The sequence below is a fragment of the Solanum dulcamara genome, chromosome 11 (assembly GCF_947179165.1).
Source record: "Solanum dulcamara chromosome 11, daSolDulc1.2, whole genome shotgun sequence".
NCBI classification, from domain to species: domain Eukaryota; kingdom Viridiplantae; phylum Streptophyta; class Magnoliopsida; order Solanales; family Solanaceae; genus Solanum; species Solanum dulcamara.
Genome location: NC_077247.1, coordinates 59,001,079 through 59,018,075, shown reverse-complemented (window position 1 = coordinate 59,018,075; position 16,997 = coordinate 59,001,079). Strand labels below are relative to the sequence as shown.

Below are 16,997 nucleotides of genomic sequence, written 5' to 3'. Positions count from 1 at the left end.
AGAAAAGAAAGTCCAGGGGCTATTTCTGAAAAACAAAATTAAAGGAGGCCGTTATTTATTTTATTTTTTCCTTTTCACTGGACATGCTTTTTCATCTTTACTACGAGTAATCAATCGCGTTAGATCCCGAGTTGATTGAAATTTCTCAATCAGGAAAGAAAAACCACCGACGCGGGAGAGAGATTAGTCTCCATCTTTAACTTCCAGCTTCAGATCTCATTAATCAACTCCGCTCACACAAAATTCACATTAATTTCCAATTATTCTTCCACATAAATTGAACTCAATCAACATCCCGGATTGCATATGTAGTTATACAGATTCAGAGCACAATTGTTTGGTGTTTTCACATTATCAATTAGATCCGTCGGAGAGAGATCTGAAAAAATGGCGGTTGCAGTCCGAGGAGGCCGTGGCGGCGGATTGGCACTTCGGAATTTCTTCTCATATCGAATCTTCGTCTCCGCTATGTTTACTTTACTGTTTCTCGCCACTCTCTCCGTCCTCTTCTCCTCTCACCACGATTCTGTACGTTTTCACTCTCCTCTTATTACTTTATTTTTACAAATTTTACCTCATTTGCTTATGTATATTGTTTGCAATGTCTTCTCTAACGGATTGTGCATTTTCGCTCAACTAGCTTGAAGATTATTTTTTTTCCCTTAAGAAGTAGTAGTCGTTGTTATTATTATAACTGGGTTTGAGTTTTGATGATGTAATTTATTTAACTTTTTTCTCATAAATGTTTCATTCTCCATGAATAAGGCATGTTTCATATCTTCTGTACATAATATGTTTCCTGAGAATCAATCAGTTTATATTTAGGAAAGATTTAGGACACTGAAGTATGTAAAGGGAGAAATTGACTAACATTTGATCATGCGCAACAGACTACTGGGAATGCATACTTGCATCGGTCATTTGTGGCGCTGAGTTCAGATCCATTGAAGACTAGGTTTGATTTAATACATAAACAAGCAAATGATCATATAGCACTTGTGAATGCCTATGCTGCTTATGCAAGGAAGCTGAAGTTGGATATTGCTAAGCAGCTTAAGATGTATGAAGATTTGGCCCAGAATTTTTCTGATCTTCAGTCAAAGCAAAATTATCGCTCAAATTTGTTTGATACTGATGGGCCCCTGGATGACGACTCCTTGAAACAGTTTGAGAAGGAGGTTAAGGATAAGGTCAAGTTTGCTAGGTTATTGATTGCTGACTCAAAAGAGTCTTATGATAATCAATTGAAAATACAGAAGCTGAAGGACACAATATTTGCTGTTAATGAGTTGTTCGTGAAGGCAAAGAAGAATGGAGCTTTTGCCAGCTCGATTGCTGCTAAATCAACTCCAAAGAGCTTGCATTGTCTTGCTATGCGGCTTATGGAGGAGAGAATCTCACATCCTGAAAAATATAGGGATGAGGACCCAGAGCCTGAATATGAGGATCCTACTCTGTATCATTATGCCATATTTTCAGATAATGTAATTGCAGTTTCCGTGGTTGTGAATTCGGTAATAAAGAACGCAGAGGAGCCGTGGAAACATGTGTTCCATGTTGTTACTGATAGAATGAATCTAGCTGCAATGAAAGTGTGGTTTAAGATGAGGCCTATTCAACAAGCTCACATTGAAATCAAATCTGTTGAGGATTTTACATTCTTAACTTCTTCCTATGTTCCAGTGCTTAAGCAACTTGAGTCCGCAAAATTGCAGAACTTTTACTTCCAAAACAGTGCAGAGAATGCTACGAAAGATGTGAACAACATGAAATTTAAAAATCCAAAGTACTTGTCGATGTTAAATCACTTAAGATTTTATTTGCCGGAGATGTATCCAACACTTCACCGGATTTTGTTTTTGGACGATGATGTTGTGGTTCAGAAGGATTTGACTGCATTGTGGACAATTGATTTGGATGGGAAGGTCAATGGGGCAGTTGAGACCTGCTTTGGATCTTTTCATCGCTATTCTCAGTACTTGAATTTCTCTCATCCTCTTGTTAGGGAAAAGTTCATCCCTAAGGCGTGTGCCTGGGCGTTTGGGATGAATATTTTTGATCTTGATGCCTGGAGGCGGGAAAAATGCACTGAGCAGTATCACTACTGGCAGAATTTGGTGAGTTGTTTTATGCTGTGCCTTCTATCTTTTTATGCTCGATTTTTTGGTCAGCTTATCGTAACTTAGAAAACAATAGGCTGAATTAGAGAATCTGATTGAGCTCGGACTTCTTTTCTTTTATCGTATATCCTCTTAAGGAATTAATTCTTATCAATTATTTCTTTTATTAGAATGAGGATCGGACATTGTGGAAATTGGGAACACTTCCAGCTGGGCTGATGACCTTCTACTCGAAAACCAAATCACTGGATAAGTCGTGGCATGTACTTGGCCTTGGGTACAACCCAAGTGTAAGCATGGATGAAATCCACAAGGCTGCTGTGATTCACTATAATGGAGATATGAAGCCTTGGCTGGACATAGCCTTGAATCAGTACAAGGAGCTATGGACTAAATATATTGATTCTGAAATGGAATTTGTGCAGATGTGCAATTTTGGCGTGTAGAGGAGCACACTGTTACGCCTGCAACAATGAGGTAACAGAAACTGTCAAACTAAAGCACACTCATTGTTCATCTGAATACTTGAAAAAATATTTTCATCCAGAGCAAAGCTCAGGCTGTTGATTCTGTCTACAGTATCTCTCAAATTTATTGTCTTGTTAGTTATTGTAATTTTAAAAAGTCGAAATCAAGCAATCAGCTTTTGTAGACAGTGAAGTGATTCTTTTGTAAGGGACTTTTAACACGTACAATGGGTTCAGTGACTAATTAAAAGATTCTGAAACCATTAATGCACTTATATTAACTGCTACTAGTTTCTTTTTACTGGCTCAAGTTTGCTGTGAAGATTGCAATAAATGAATTGCTTTCAAATAATCGAGTTGCGTCTGAGAGGTATGGATAGGATTGCAGGGATTATGGTATTGTTGGATTCAACCACCAAATGTTCTTAAATTCTCAATTATTTCCGAATAGTGTCATTTATGAGAGTATGCAGATTGTGAGCCTTGTGGCAGTAGATTAGTGAACTAACTTTACTTTAGCTTTTTATCCTTTTCCTTTTCTGTTAATCATTACTAATAAGCTAGTAAAGGCAATATTAGCCCTCTTGGCATTCTGTACCTCTCCTAATATCGCTTCACATTTATGAAAAAAGAAATTGTTCCATTTGCTGCTTAGAAGCTGATCTCAGCCACGCTCAGGGTTCCTCTTAATACCAATATTTTGCACACATTCCACAAAGTCTTTAATATCATTCCCAGTAACTACAGCTCCAGCTAGCCTATCCTGTGGAGATAATACTGCATTGAAGTCCCCAGCCATGAGCCAAGGCAGAGACATGCCTTGGGCTATTGTGTTCAGGTCCTGCCACAAAAATTTCCTCTGTTCTATAGTATTGAAACCATAGATGACTGTTAGCATAAATTGTTGATCCTTAGTTCTATCTCTGATCAAACAATGTAACACTTGAGCTGTACTGCTTATGATATTTGCCTCATACCAGTTTTCATCCCATATCAGCCATATCCTTTCATTTGGTGCTGCATTATAATTATTGAGTATTCCCCATCCTGGTGCTATCCCTTTGCTAATAGCCTTCATATTGTGCTCTTTCACCCTTGTTTCAATAAGTCCAGCCAGACTTATTTTATTATTCTGCAAATAGGTCTTAAGCTCCTTCTGCTTATATCTCTTATTCACTCCTCTCAGATTCCAGAACAACCACTTCATTAGCAAGTTTTTAAAGCTCCACCTCTATCAATAGGCAGTGAAGCAAGCTTACTATGCCTCAAACTCTCAAATCCATTCCTTGTTGGTATAGCTGTCAATATAGGAAAATTAGCAAGATTAAATTCTGCACTAGATCCTCCTGTATTTGGCCTAAAGTTATACTGTTTTGCCTCCCTTGGTGTGTGTACAGCTTCAGCTTTCTCCTTCTCTAGTTGCCCCATCAGCTCATTGGTATTGTGCTGGCTAGGACTTGTAATAGGTTGATCAGGTTCTATATTAGTCTCAATAGGTTGTATCAGTGTCTGAATAGGGCCTTTGTATTGCCAAGCCAGTGTTACCTTCTTCCCTGGTCTCCTCTTCTTTGTAGGATCATCTTTAGCTATTGTAGAATTGGGACATTGATGACCAATCTTTTGGCACTTATCACAGTATTGAGGTCTCCATTCAAGCTCCACTACTTGGGGAAATATCTTCCCATTAGGATCCATAACATTTATTTGCTGTGGAATGGCCTTAGAAACATTCACTTCAATAAGCATCCTTGCGTACAAAATTCTTGTTTGCTTAGTGGTACATTCATCTGCAAACAATGGGACTCCAATTGCACTCCCTATTCTACTTAACGATCCCACACCCCAGCAGTTAAGAGGAAGTTTGGGAAATGTCACCCACAAAGGTATTTCAGTTAGGAATTCACTACCAAAATCAAAATCAGGACACCGCTGTTTCAAGATCATAGGCCTGTGGTTAATAGTATATGGTCCAGTATACAATATCTCCTTCATATCACTGATTAATTGAAATTTTATTATGAAATACCTCTCTTCATGCAGATACACATCTGGTTTAGTCACAGTAGTCCAATTCAATGTAATGTACCTGCACATTGTGTTGTATCGAGGACACTACCCAAAAACATACACAATGAGGGCACACTTCCACTTCTCCTCTTCATTTTGAACATCCTCCTCTTCCAGTTGAACCATAGTCTGTCCATCAATAATATGCGGAGGGAAATAGGCTAAATTCATACCATTATTTGCTGCTCGATTGTTCCTGAACATATTCGTCCAAGGCTCCGTGTTGTCAGCATCCTTGATAGTCCTTACCCTTGTTGTGCCTTAGAATTCTAGGGTCTTCTTCCTCAATTGCACTCTTAGCTAGTTTAGCTCCAGCTACTGCAGATCTGCTAGTTATTATTCCATTAGTTCCAGCTTCCTTACCTCCAAGCAAATCTGGATCTGTAGGCGCTAGTCATTATTCCATTAGCTCCAGCTTCCTAACCAACATTTTCAAGTTTGTCCTTGCTAAATTTGTGTCTGCGCTCAATGACCGAAGATGGATATAAGTATATTTAACAGGTTCTGCAAAAATAATATAGATCAGGTGTTAAATTGTCAATGTCAGAGACTAGACCGTGAATTGGAAAAAGAACAAACATTAGGGTGCAAAATGCCAAGGGTTCGTGGTTCTAATGATATGATTTTGTGCTGACGTGCTGAACTTGTTTACCCTAGTACCCTTTATAAGGTTCAATTTGTGTAATAGCTACCTATGTCTTTGCTTCAACAACGTGCATTCCTCCGTTTCAAATTAGATGTCTTAATGTGGCTTTAAACAGAGATTAAAGAGAATTTGAACCGTTACTATTTGCGTGGTACCACATGCCAGCCATGAACCGTTACTATTTGCGTGGTACCACATGCCAGCCATTCTTTTCGGCATGCAACAATGGGGATGTCAATCTAAGAGAATCCTATATACTAATATAATAGGGCGAATTAAACACCCTTGGCACCTGTGTAGAATATAAAAGGACGCTGTAGTACTTTATTGGAAAATATAGAAATGTTTATTCAAGTATATGCGTATTATTTAAGTCTTACATCTTACTTTTGCTGGTGTTACTAATTAAACCACCACAATTGGGGTACTGTACAACGTATAGTAGAAATTAGAATATCCCAAGAACATTGTACATAGCACAGTAGGAAACATGAAAAATTAGACTGTAGGAAAGAGTACTGTCGGGGAATGAGGAACGTTAAATGTGTGCCACTATTGTACATTCTTTGTTACTTTTTGAAAAGTTATTCAGGACTCATTCCTTAAACTAGTAAAGTGGGATCCATCTGAGTCAACATAGCATGATTGATCATGAGCTTCGAGCCGCTGCGTCCAAATACATTAGTAAAGCATATTCGTGTTACTTTTCATCACTAGTTTGACATCTCTTATTTAACTTATAGTGGTACTATTTTTTTTTTAAGATATGACATCTTAAGGGAAGCATCTACCCAACTTCCACGGCCATTTGCATTTAGCATCTACCCGGAAACTTTAGAAATAGAAAAAGGACCTCTGCTCTATGCACACAAGTGGACATTTAGAGCATAAATAACTAACATGATGTCCAATATTTTTAAAAAAAATAACAATAAGGATGAGTCTAACTCTGATATGATGTAAAGAAAATTAACTTTTCATTCACCTCATCTCAAAAGCCGCTCCATGAGGTGAGAAACATTTAATATCATATATGAGTTTCCTTGATTTGTTACAAGTTTATTAATATGTTTTTCACTTTGTAGCAAACCATGTGAGGGATCTAGACAAAGGAAATAAGAGAAGGGAGGGATAAACTGTGGAGTCTCATCCGAGTTGCTCCCTGTTAGGATAAACTGTGACATACAACTACTAGGCTCTGTAGACAGATTTCTCAATATTCAGAGTGATGGTAGTGCAAGTTATCTACCATACTATGGTAATAGCTTATTATAAAACTATTGAAAATGCAAGAACTAAAAATGAATTGGCTTTTTAAGGTCAAGCAAGAGATGGAGTGGCCAAGTAGCTAGGCTTGTCATCACCAGCCATGATAACCACAATCTTTGGTTTCATTGTCACTATCATGTCAATCTGGTTATGTACATTTGTGGGAATCATCGCCCCACCATTGTTCTCACCCCGTGACATGGATGAATTACGCGATTTCTTTCTGCAATATGTGCAGGCAAGAATGACCAGTGATACAGAAATGAGTAGAAACATAAAGGCTAAGCCTCCAAAAAGGTAAGGTACTGTAGAATTCCATCTCCAGACAGAGCAAGAATATGGGCTACTACAGTTTGAAAGGCTCATCTGTGATCTCTCTGTGTGTTTCTAAGTATGGAACTTTGGTGTAACGTTATGGTTTTTGAAATTATTTACCAGCTCTTTTTAAAGGTGAAAACTGAGAGTGTTGAGAAGGAAGATTCCAAAACGTGCCCTTTAGATTCTTCTGAAAAGTTTATGGGAAAATCAAAGTGATAGTACTATAAATTAAGAGTCCACTTAAAACAGTAAAAGTGAATACAAAGGTGCTGGTAGAGTAGTAGTTCCGTTGTGTGCTTTGTCTTCGTCACAAGTCATAAAGTTTCTGATTGTGAATTTACTAGAGCGTCATGAGGTTTCGTGTTAGGGATATAGCACAAGTTGCTTCATATTATAGCTTTAGCATATAGAGTCGTGTATATACGGAATGAAATACATTTAACACGTATACATGTATACGTAGAATAATTTAAACATTTTGTTGCATCTCTTCGATAAGAATTAGTAATACAATAAGGATCGTAGTGATCTATTTTGGTACCTACATGTATGCCAGGATCTAGTTGGAAAGGTGCTAAATATATTACTTTCAACAAATGGTGAAAGCATTAATTATGGACCTTCTGGTAATGTATTAAATATTTGATTTAATTAGGATACCCCATCTTTCTGGGCCAATATGTAATCTATTATAATGGCACTTTAAGGTTCAGCGTCAAATATAGGCGTCTCATCGCTTTGATTGATATATGCTTTTTTGGGACTTTTGATTAATATATTCGTCCCCGTTCAGCCGTTCATATATAACATAATAATAGTGTTCCATTATACACAAATCCTAAGATGTCAATTTGTTTATATATGGAAGTATTACATCCGAAAATTAGTCTAACAATAAATTTGATGGATAAAACATTGAACTTTAATTTAAAATAGTTAAACAAAAATAAGAAGTGGAGTCTTGTAGCAACGATAAAGTTATCTCCATCTGACCTATATGTCAAACTGTCGAAGTGGCTATAATATATAAACACATAAAAAAAAAAATATAATTCTTCGGACCTTAATAATGTGAAGTATTTTATACACTAGAGACTACATTTTTTTTATAAAAAAAAAAAAGGAAAAGGCTTATCTATGTCATCCGTTAAAAATTTAGCTCATTTATGTCATTTTCGTCTGAGAAAAGGCTCATTCATGTCATTATTTGTAAATTAAAAATATTTTTCGTTTTGCAAAATTATTTTGTACACGTGGTCAATTATGATTCGGCTACGTCATTAACTAAATTATTATTTAAAATGGAAAAGGTTTAAATATGCCATTGAATTTTGAGAAAAAGTTCATTTATGTCATCCGTTAAAAGTTTGGCTCATCTATGCCATTTCAGTTAACAAATAATGGCATGGATGAGCCTTTTCTCAAATGAAAATGACATATATAAGCCAAACTTTTAACGGATAACATAGATGAGCCTTGATGTTGGATGGCATATTTGAACATTTTCTAAAAAAAAAAAAACGAAATATAGAAATTACTATGTAAAACTTAGATATGATGTAACTTATTCTTCGAATTTTATTAAGTAGATTAATTAAATTAAAGATTGAAGTGGGTATAATAAATGGGACGCAGAATATTATATAAAAAACATCAGGTGCTTTTTAGTTGTTGACCGGGAAATATTGTAGTGCCGCGGCGCCTCGTTGAAGTGGTAGTAAGGCATAAGTGTAAGGGGGAATATCCCATGGAATATAAGAAGAAAAAGTAGTGTACTAATTTCGAGCGCGAATTTCGAGTGCCACAGCCTAGTGTTCACCTGAGTTCTATGAAAAAATATATAGATATATATAAGATCATTTCTTTTATTATTTTATGTATATTATATAAATAAAATTAAAAGTTAGTCAAGTAATCCAAAGAATTTAAAATTTATCTTAAATTTCAAATTCATATTGTGGAGGAAAATCTTGAATTTGTCGCCGATGACTTTCTATTAAAAAAAAAAAACAATCACTGACAAGTGTTTTGATTATTGTCCCTCTTTTGCTTCTTTTCCCAAGGAGAAATTCTAAAATTGTGTTTCTCTCTTTCATTGTCATCATCTACTCATTTATTCGTTTCATCTATCTTTTCACTCTTTTTTGCGTGAACGGCTCGCCGCATCCCTATCGACATAAAGTTTGTTTTGGCATTTAACCACAACCCCCCACTAATAATGTTTGTTAAAGACTCCTAATACAATCTCTGTTCTACTAATTAAAGTAATCAAATGCGGAATCCTCTTCTCATTTGATTGAAATAAGTTATTTCAAATTAATTATTTTGAAATAAATTATTTTATTATATATATAAAATAACTTATTTCATTATTATGACATAAATGATGGCCCAAAAATGACAACTAAATAAAATATCAAAATTTTATCTCTCAATTATTTTTTTGTCGTAGGACTAGTTGTTTAATCACTCACGACACTATAGTATTAAATCCAAAGTTGAGAACTTCAATTTTCATAAAACCCCACAAATAAAGGGGACCTTAAAGGACGAGAGGGGATTCATCCGAAATGGACTCTCCTGGGAATAAAAATTTTGCCGCCGATCTTTTCGCCACCGGACACACCAGGACAGAGGACTTAATTTGTAAAGGAGTACCAATTTCACCATAGATTTTAATTTTGCTAATATGTTAAATACCCAATTCTCGTTAGTCTCAACTTTGATTACACCAATACTTCAAAAATAAAAGTAAAAAAAGTGAAGACCTCAACTATATATATATCATGTTGAGTAAATTATACAAAAGAAATCATAAACTCTGATTATGGCAAAAATAAGTCATGATTGATCTATTTCTCGACGTTGTTTGTTTTACATATTCCGAAAAATTACAAAAATAAGCTAGCTGGGGCTTACAAGAGACCCAGAGCCGGGGAAACAAAATTACGCTGTAGCTGAGTGAGTAGGTTTATCAGAAATAGGAACTCCGATGTGGGTGGGTTTGTGATCTCCGGCCATGATGACGACGATTCTGGGAGACATCTCGACAATTGTATTGTGGGGCGGCGGACATGCAGATTTCTCCTGGTCGGAGTTAGAGGAAAGGCGTTTATGGAAGGAACAAGCGAGGACGATGAGGGCAACGACAATGAGAAGCAACATTATCCCCAAACTTCCAAAAAGGTAAGGAAGTGGAGATTTCCATGTCCAGAATGTAGCTGATGAATTTGTACTACTTAAATCTCTCATTCTTACTCTCTCTCTCTTTCTTTTTCTCTCTCTGCTCTGTTACATGAAAGCACTGAGGCAGATGATGACAATTTTTAGCTATTTTATAGAGGAAAAAATCAACTTCCCACTCAAACTCCCACCCTCCATGAAATTGCTTATTTGCCACTAGCTTTATACACACACTCTCTCCTCATATTTTATAGGTAAATACTTAGCTCCGTTTGACCCAAGTTTTCAAATATTTTTGGTAAGTTATTTTTGGTGAAATTCCACCATGTATTTGACTCTAAATTTTTTCAAATTTTGATAAAATTTTTAAAAATATTATTTTATATCTGTAAGTTCTAAAAATTATTTAAAATACTCATAAGTTTGTGTTATCATTTTATAACAAATATGTTCTGTTAAAAAAAAATTATAACATAATTGATAACAATTAACAATAATAAAATAACATTATATGCAATACATTAGTCGAATTAAAAACAAATTATTCTTTCCAAAAACTACTTGGGGCCAATACCATTTTAACCAACACCATTTTATTTAAGAGGGATTAATGGTATTGGTTGATCATATTAATGGAGTAAATTAGAAGATAAATATTTAATTGATATTAATAAATGATTGATGTTTTTATAAAATATAAAAATTTGAGTTATGTTTAAAATTTTAAAACTTTCCAAGTTCCCAAGTTCTACTTTTTTTTAGAACTTGGGAACTTGGGGATTTTGCCAAAAATATTTGCTAAGTAATAACAAATTGTATTGACAAACACAAATTTTCAAATATTTTTTAAAAAAATTTCAAAAACTACTTAGAGTCAAACGCTACTTTATTTGCACCAGATATTAGTTGTTATCGTGCTTATTGACTTTGGTATAAATACTAGTTTTTACCCATTTGTATGTATTTGTTCGACTAGATGGAAAGCTAGCTAGAGAAGAATAATTCTAATCTCATGCAGTTATTGTCTTAAACTAAAAATATATTAAAATAAAACTTTAAATTTTATTAACTTTAAATACGTCATGTCATTTACTTAAGAGTGTTACAAAAAAAAATATAATGAGAATGCTAAAGTTTTAAAAAAATAATACCACTATATAATATTCTCTAAATACTTCATACAATCGGGTTTTCATTTTGTGTTTGCAGGTGTTACCTATTTCCGTTAATATCCTCAGAATTTAAGTTCTAATCTCATATTCTAGTTCCATGGTACGTATCAAGTAAGATGGATTTATTTTTCTTTGCCATTAAGTTACAAATTTAACAAATTAAAAGAAGGGATGGGCCAAAGATCACAACTTTCCATGAAACGTACGGTAGAAGAAGTAACATTAGAGTAAAGCGTACCAATTACAACTTCCTTTTTCTATAAACACCACACCACTTTTAGTTGTGAAGATTAGCATTCCATCATAAAGCTGACAGTTGGCTTAATTAGACGAAATTAACTAGTAAAACTCGTTTGGTTGGTGGGCTGCCCTTTTTTTTATTTTCTTATTTTTGGTAAAGAATATATTACCGCAAAAGTAAAGTATTTGTGTATAAGAGTCTTGGGTAAGGGCAAGGGGTGTAAATAAAGCAGCTCAGAGAATTGGGTCAAGACAAAGCCATTTTTTTTTTGCCTATGTTATCAACCATCGCTACGTGTCTTTACAGCCTTTTGGTACTTATTAGTACTTCAACTATTCATGGATTTCTCTTGTTTTCAAGTCTACATTCGTGCCCGTTACCATTTTAGTCAATTGTGGAGCCAAATTCAAGTTTTTGTAATTTCTTCATCTTTAATTCAAGTTCTAATTTTCTTTTATTAAATTTTGTGCCTTTTTTATTTAGCTTTGTAATTTGCTAATAATCTGTAACAAGTTTTGCCGGTTTTATTTGTTTTTCCATATATTTTTGAACTTCTTAGCCGTATCTGACCTCTTTTTATGCTTCTTTTGAGCCGAGAGTCTCTCGGAAACAGCCGTCCTACCTTGGTAGGAGTAAGATTTGCGTACACTTTATCCTACCCAGACCCCACATTGTGGATATCACTGGGTTGTTGTTGTTGTTGTTTTTAAATGCTTCATGCTTTTGATGTTTTATTCAAGTATCATTTTTTTGGTTATTGTTATTTGATTTACTTAACCTCAAATTTGAGCTTCTTATCTAAAATGATTTCGTGGTTATTTGTTAATTTTTTGTGTTTTATGTTAGTATATTGTACTCTTGAATATTTTTTTGAGTTCAATTTTTTTTAATATTTATCACAGTGTTGAATGGCATAATAAATATTTTTACTAAATAAATTTAAAATATCAATAAAATAACATACAAAGACAATTGTAATATATATATAAAAAATTATATTGTGTTATAATACAATTTTTTTTGATAAACTCCTCGTGATACTTCAGTTCCACGACTGCCTGTAGTGAGTACCAAGTCTGGTGACAACAAAATTAAGTGAGCGTTTGGCCTCAAATATTTTTTGGAAAAAAATTAAAAAATATTTGGAAATTTATGTTTTTCCATATAATTTGCGGCAAATATATTCGGCAAAATTTTCAAATTTTCAAGTTCTAAAAAAATTAGAACTTGAGAACTTGGAAAGTTTTAAAAATTTAAAAATAACCACAAATTTTTATATTTTATAAAAATACCAATCATTTATTAATTTCAACTAAATATTTTGTCTACCAACTTACTCCATTAATATGATCAACCAAGATTTTATAAAAGAATAGTTTGGTATTACCTCCTCCGAAAAAGAATAGTTTGATTGACAAGATTTTTAAAAAAAGAATAATTTGTTTTTAATTCGATTAATGTATTGTTCTTGGTTATAATTTTATTTTGTTGTTTTTTATTGTTATCAATTATGTTATAAGAGTTTTAATTAATGGGACATGTTCATTATAAAATGATAACACAAGCTTATGAGTATTTTTAATAATTTTTAAAAATTACAGGTACAAAATAATATTTTTTGAAATTTCATCAAAATTTAAAAAAAATTGTGGTCAAACGCATGGTGAAAATTCACAAAAATTTCTCCCAAGAATAATTTGCCAAAAATATTTGGGAACTTGGCCAAACGACACATAAGTGCCTGTTTGAAAAGTCACTCTGTTAATTGAATTTGGTGTAATTTGATGTAATTACACTGTCTGGCATGTTTGGTTGGCCATATAATTATTTGGTCAGTATGTAATTGGGTGTAATTGGTAGGAGGTAATTATACTTTTCAATTCTCAAGGAGAGACCGTGAATTGCTGTAATTACATGGTGTAATTACGAGATGATTACTTTTTAATTTTTCCCCCTTATATTTCTATTTATATTTATTTCGTTTTAATTTAGTAGTTTTTATTACTATTTTTAAAATTCTTATTATTTTTATTATTCTAATATTTTCTTAAAATATATTTTTTATTTTATATTATTTATATTTCATTTCCTTTTCATTTTCAATCTTTACTTCATGTGATTTCATGCATTTTTTTTATTTTTTTTAATTCTATGTTGTTTTTTATTTGCATAATTTTGTTAGTATTCTAATTTTTAAATTAAAGTAGAAGTCATTGTTAAACAAAGTTGTAGAGTTACTTTTTTATTTTCTTTTAAATCATATTTATGTACTTTGAAATTTGACATAAAAGTAGTATTATTTTTAAAATAATATTTTGGAATTTAGAACTTATGTTATATTTTGAGTTTTATTTATTTTAGTAATATTGACTTGATATTTCACATTGCAATCCATTTAGTTTTCAATTAGACTTGATAGATTATTTTTTTGTCAAATATTTTAATAATTTTATGACATTATATTTATAATATTAATATTTTTGTCAAATATGCATTTCATAATGTTCAAATAAATCTTGTATTTTAAATTTTATAATAATTTAATTAAAATATACTAATTTAAGAAATAATTATTTTATAATATTAGTAAGAATGTATTATTAATTAATTTATTTTCAAAAGACTATATATATCTTAAATATTTAATCTAATATCATGTATAAAGGCCTTTACTTGTCTAATATAAATTTTAAGTTTAGATAATTAAATTTAATTTTTAAAATGTAATATAACCTTGTAATTACACTTGTACAATCAAATATTACATTTGTAATTACATTGTAATAAGACTGTGACAAACAAATAAATCATTATAATTACTAGATTGTATAATTACTAAACTAATAATTACTATCCTAATAATTATATTATTTTCAATTACCAAATGCCTTTCCAAACAGACCCTAACCAACGTTTTTTAGTGCTCAAATACTTATTACACAATTTCGATGACAAAACCTGACATTGCCGAACCACCGCACTCTAGCAAACCGACAATACATCTAATACTATGGGAGTTAAAAATAGTTTATGAAAATATTTTCCCCTTAATTCGGTTGGACGGATTGTATTTTTATGGAGAGTCAATTTGGACATATGTTAAATCGGCTCATCTAAGCAATTTCACTAATTATTTTAGTTAAATATATTATTCAAATTAATCCAAACGAAAAAATTGTCAAATATCTTTTATTTAAATTACATATAAAAAAGAAAAATATGTTTATTCATTCTTTTTTATGGTTAAACAAATTCTAAAAATTAGAATAATGGATTAAGTTTTATGGTTTAAACTGCGGTGTCAACATTTATTGTTTACATAATTGCAAATGGTAAAACAATAAAAGAGTTGGGTCAATAAATCAATTACCAATAATAATATATTTCGTGTAATTCCACCAAGTGTGGTCTGAAAATAGCATGGTGTATGTAATTTTATTTCTATTTTGTGAGGGTATAAAAATGTTATCTCCAATAAAACGCACAGCCCAATAGCATCATACTTACGTGCATTATTAACCACTCAAATTGAAGAGCAGGGATTGAAAAACAGGTACTAATATTTCAGATGTATTTCAGTTAAAATACTTGAAGTAGCAAAACCTCGATCTAAGTAAAATATACTCCCTCTATTTCACTGGGTTGTTGTTGTTGTTGTTGTATATTTTTTAGTAGATAAATCACACTAGTTACAAAGTTATATTTATAATTTTACAAAGGACATTAGTGAAAAATATGGTTCAAATTACGTCTTTGAATATTTTTCTTAATATATATGTATTGCCTTACAAATTCAATTAATATGGAATGAATGGAGTATTAAATAAGACATGAAATGGGACAACATAAATCGATTACATCGACTACAAAAGTTAAATCAGACAAAAAAAAATGTGTCTAATAGTTTTAAAAAAATTAACAAAGTGGATCAAACTTCCAATTTTCCACAGTGGATATCGTATTATAAGTTTATGCGTTCCACTTAAAAAAGACAAAGTGGTAGTGTAACTTACTCTCTAATTGACTTATTATCCCCCACATTTACAATGAATTTCACATAGACTACTTTTTACTTACTCCATTTGTCCATTTAAAACCACTTTCCAAAGTAAGTTCATATATATATCTTCAATGAGGTATAAAATAAAAAGAAATAGACTGAAAAGATCAATTCAATTCTCCTAGCCTTCCTAATATAATGCACAGACATTTCCAACACGCCATGGCAACAAACTATTTTACTTAGTAGAGATGGTAATTTTCTATAACAATCTTATAACAAAAACAAGAATATAATTCCACTTAAAAAAGAAAAGAAAAAAAAAACTTTCTGGATGACGGGTGAAGTCATCAACACGTTTGGTGTTCACATAGAAGATGGATATTGCCGTGTGATTTGTGTGCCAGTTATACACAACTGTCAATCCAATATGGTATTATTATTACTCCCTTACTCCTCATTTCTCCACCTTTAATTCCAATTTGAATTATATTGGCCTATTAATTATTCAAAATCTATTCAATAGGCAGCTCTGTGGAGGGGGGCAGGAGTATGTGTAAGAAAATTAATAACACATACACAATAGGGTCAAATTTAGGAAGTTTCTAAAAATAAAAATATAATGTATAGGATTTTGAATTTAGAACCTCAAAATAAATTTTAAACCTCCAAAATCACTGAGTATTCAGCGGATTCAGGGAAAAAATGATTTCCCCCCAGTGTTAAATACATCCATGACATTTTTGTGATAGTCTACTTAATTATTGGTTTATCCAACTTAATTTCTTACTTTTGCATGAACGGCTCGCCGCATATCTATCCATATTTTTACGGATGTTTACCACTAACAATTATATATTACTGTCATCTTTGATATATCAAGAGTTGTGAATAAGTAAAAGTGAATGGGCTGAGTAGTTTTTAAGAAATTCTTCCAAGTACAGTACTCATTTTCATGAGAAACTTGAAAATATATATGCTCGAATTAACACAGAAATCGTAGTTTGAATTGATTCATATAAATCATGACCGAGATTGAGTTTTTGCATATGCCATAAAACTCTAGAAGAAAATTAAAGTGCATTAATCCCGGCTATTTACAAAACTTTTAGATAGGATGAAGACGATATCGATTGACTAGTATTAATTAATCAATCAGGACATTTATCAGATGAAGAAATGGGAACTCCGATGTGGGTGGGTTTCCGATCGCCGGCCATGATTACGATGATCCTCGGAGACATCTCCACCATTGTTGTACTGTTGTTCGCCCGACTTGCTGATTTGTCTTCTCCTTCGTTAGACGACTGTTGATGCAAGGAACAAACGAGGAGGACAAGTGCAACGGCAATGAGTGCCGCCGTCAATGCTAAACCAGCGAACAGGTAAGGAAGTGGTGATTTCCATTGCCAAAATGAATTAGTACCATTTGGACCCATGGAAATGGTTGAATTTGCTTGGAAGTCTCTCATAACTCTTTCCCTACAACAAAAAAGACACAAGCATGTATTGAG

At 32.6% G+C, this 16,997-nt stretch overlaps 1 protein-coding gene across 1 annotated transcript; it reads left to right on the top strand.

Moving 5' to 3' along the window:
• Positions 1-34: 34 nt before the first annotated feature.
• Positions 35-2,874, top strand: LOC129873234 (probable galacturonosyltransferase 9). Its single transcript, XM_055948282.1, has 3 exons — positions 35-528; positions 891-2,117; positions 2,291-2,874. Exons 1-3 carry the CDS (start codon positions 388-390, stop codon positions 2,564-2,566), a joined length of 1,644 nt encoding a protein of 547 aa, XP_055804257.1. The 5' UTR covers positions 35-387; the 3' UTR covers positions 2,567-2,874.
• The last annotated feature ends 14,123 nt before the right edge of the window (positions 2,875-16,997 follow it).

What these genes read in the sequence shown, in the direction of transcription:
- LOC129873234 (XM_055948282.1), top strand. Translation starts at nt 388, where the DNA reads ATGGCGGTTGCAGTCCGAGGAGGCCGTGGCGGCGGATTGGCACTTCGG. An exon ending in TCTCCTCTCACCACGATTCT is followed by an intron (nt 529 to 890) that starts GTACGTTTTCAC and finishes CATGCGCAACAG; the next exon opens with ACTACTGGGAATGCATACTT. An exon ending in ATCACTACTGGCAGAATTTG is followed by an intron (nt 2,118 to 2,290) that starts GTGAGTTGTTTT and finishes TTCTTTTATTAG; the next exon opens with AATGAGGATCGGACATTGTG.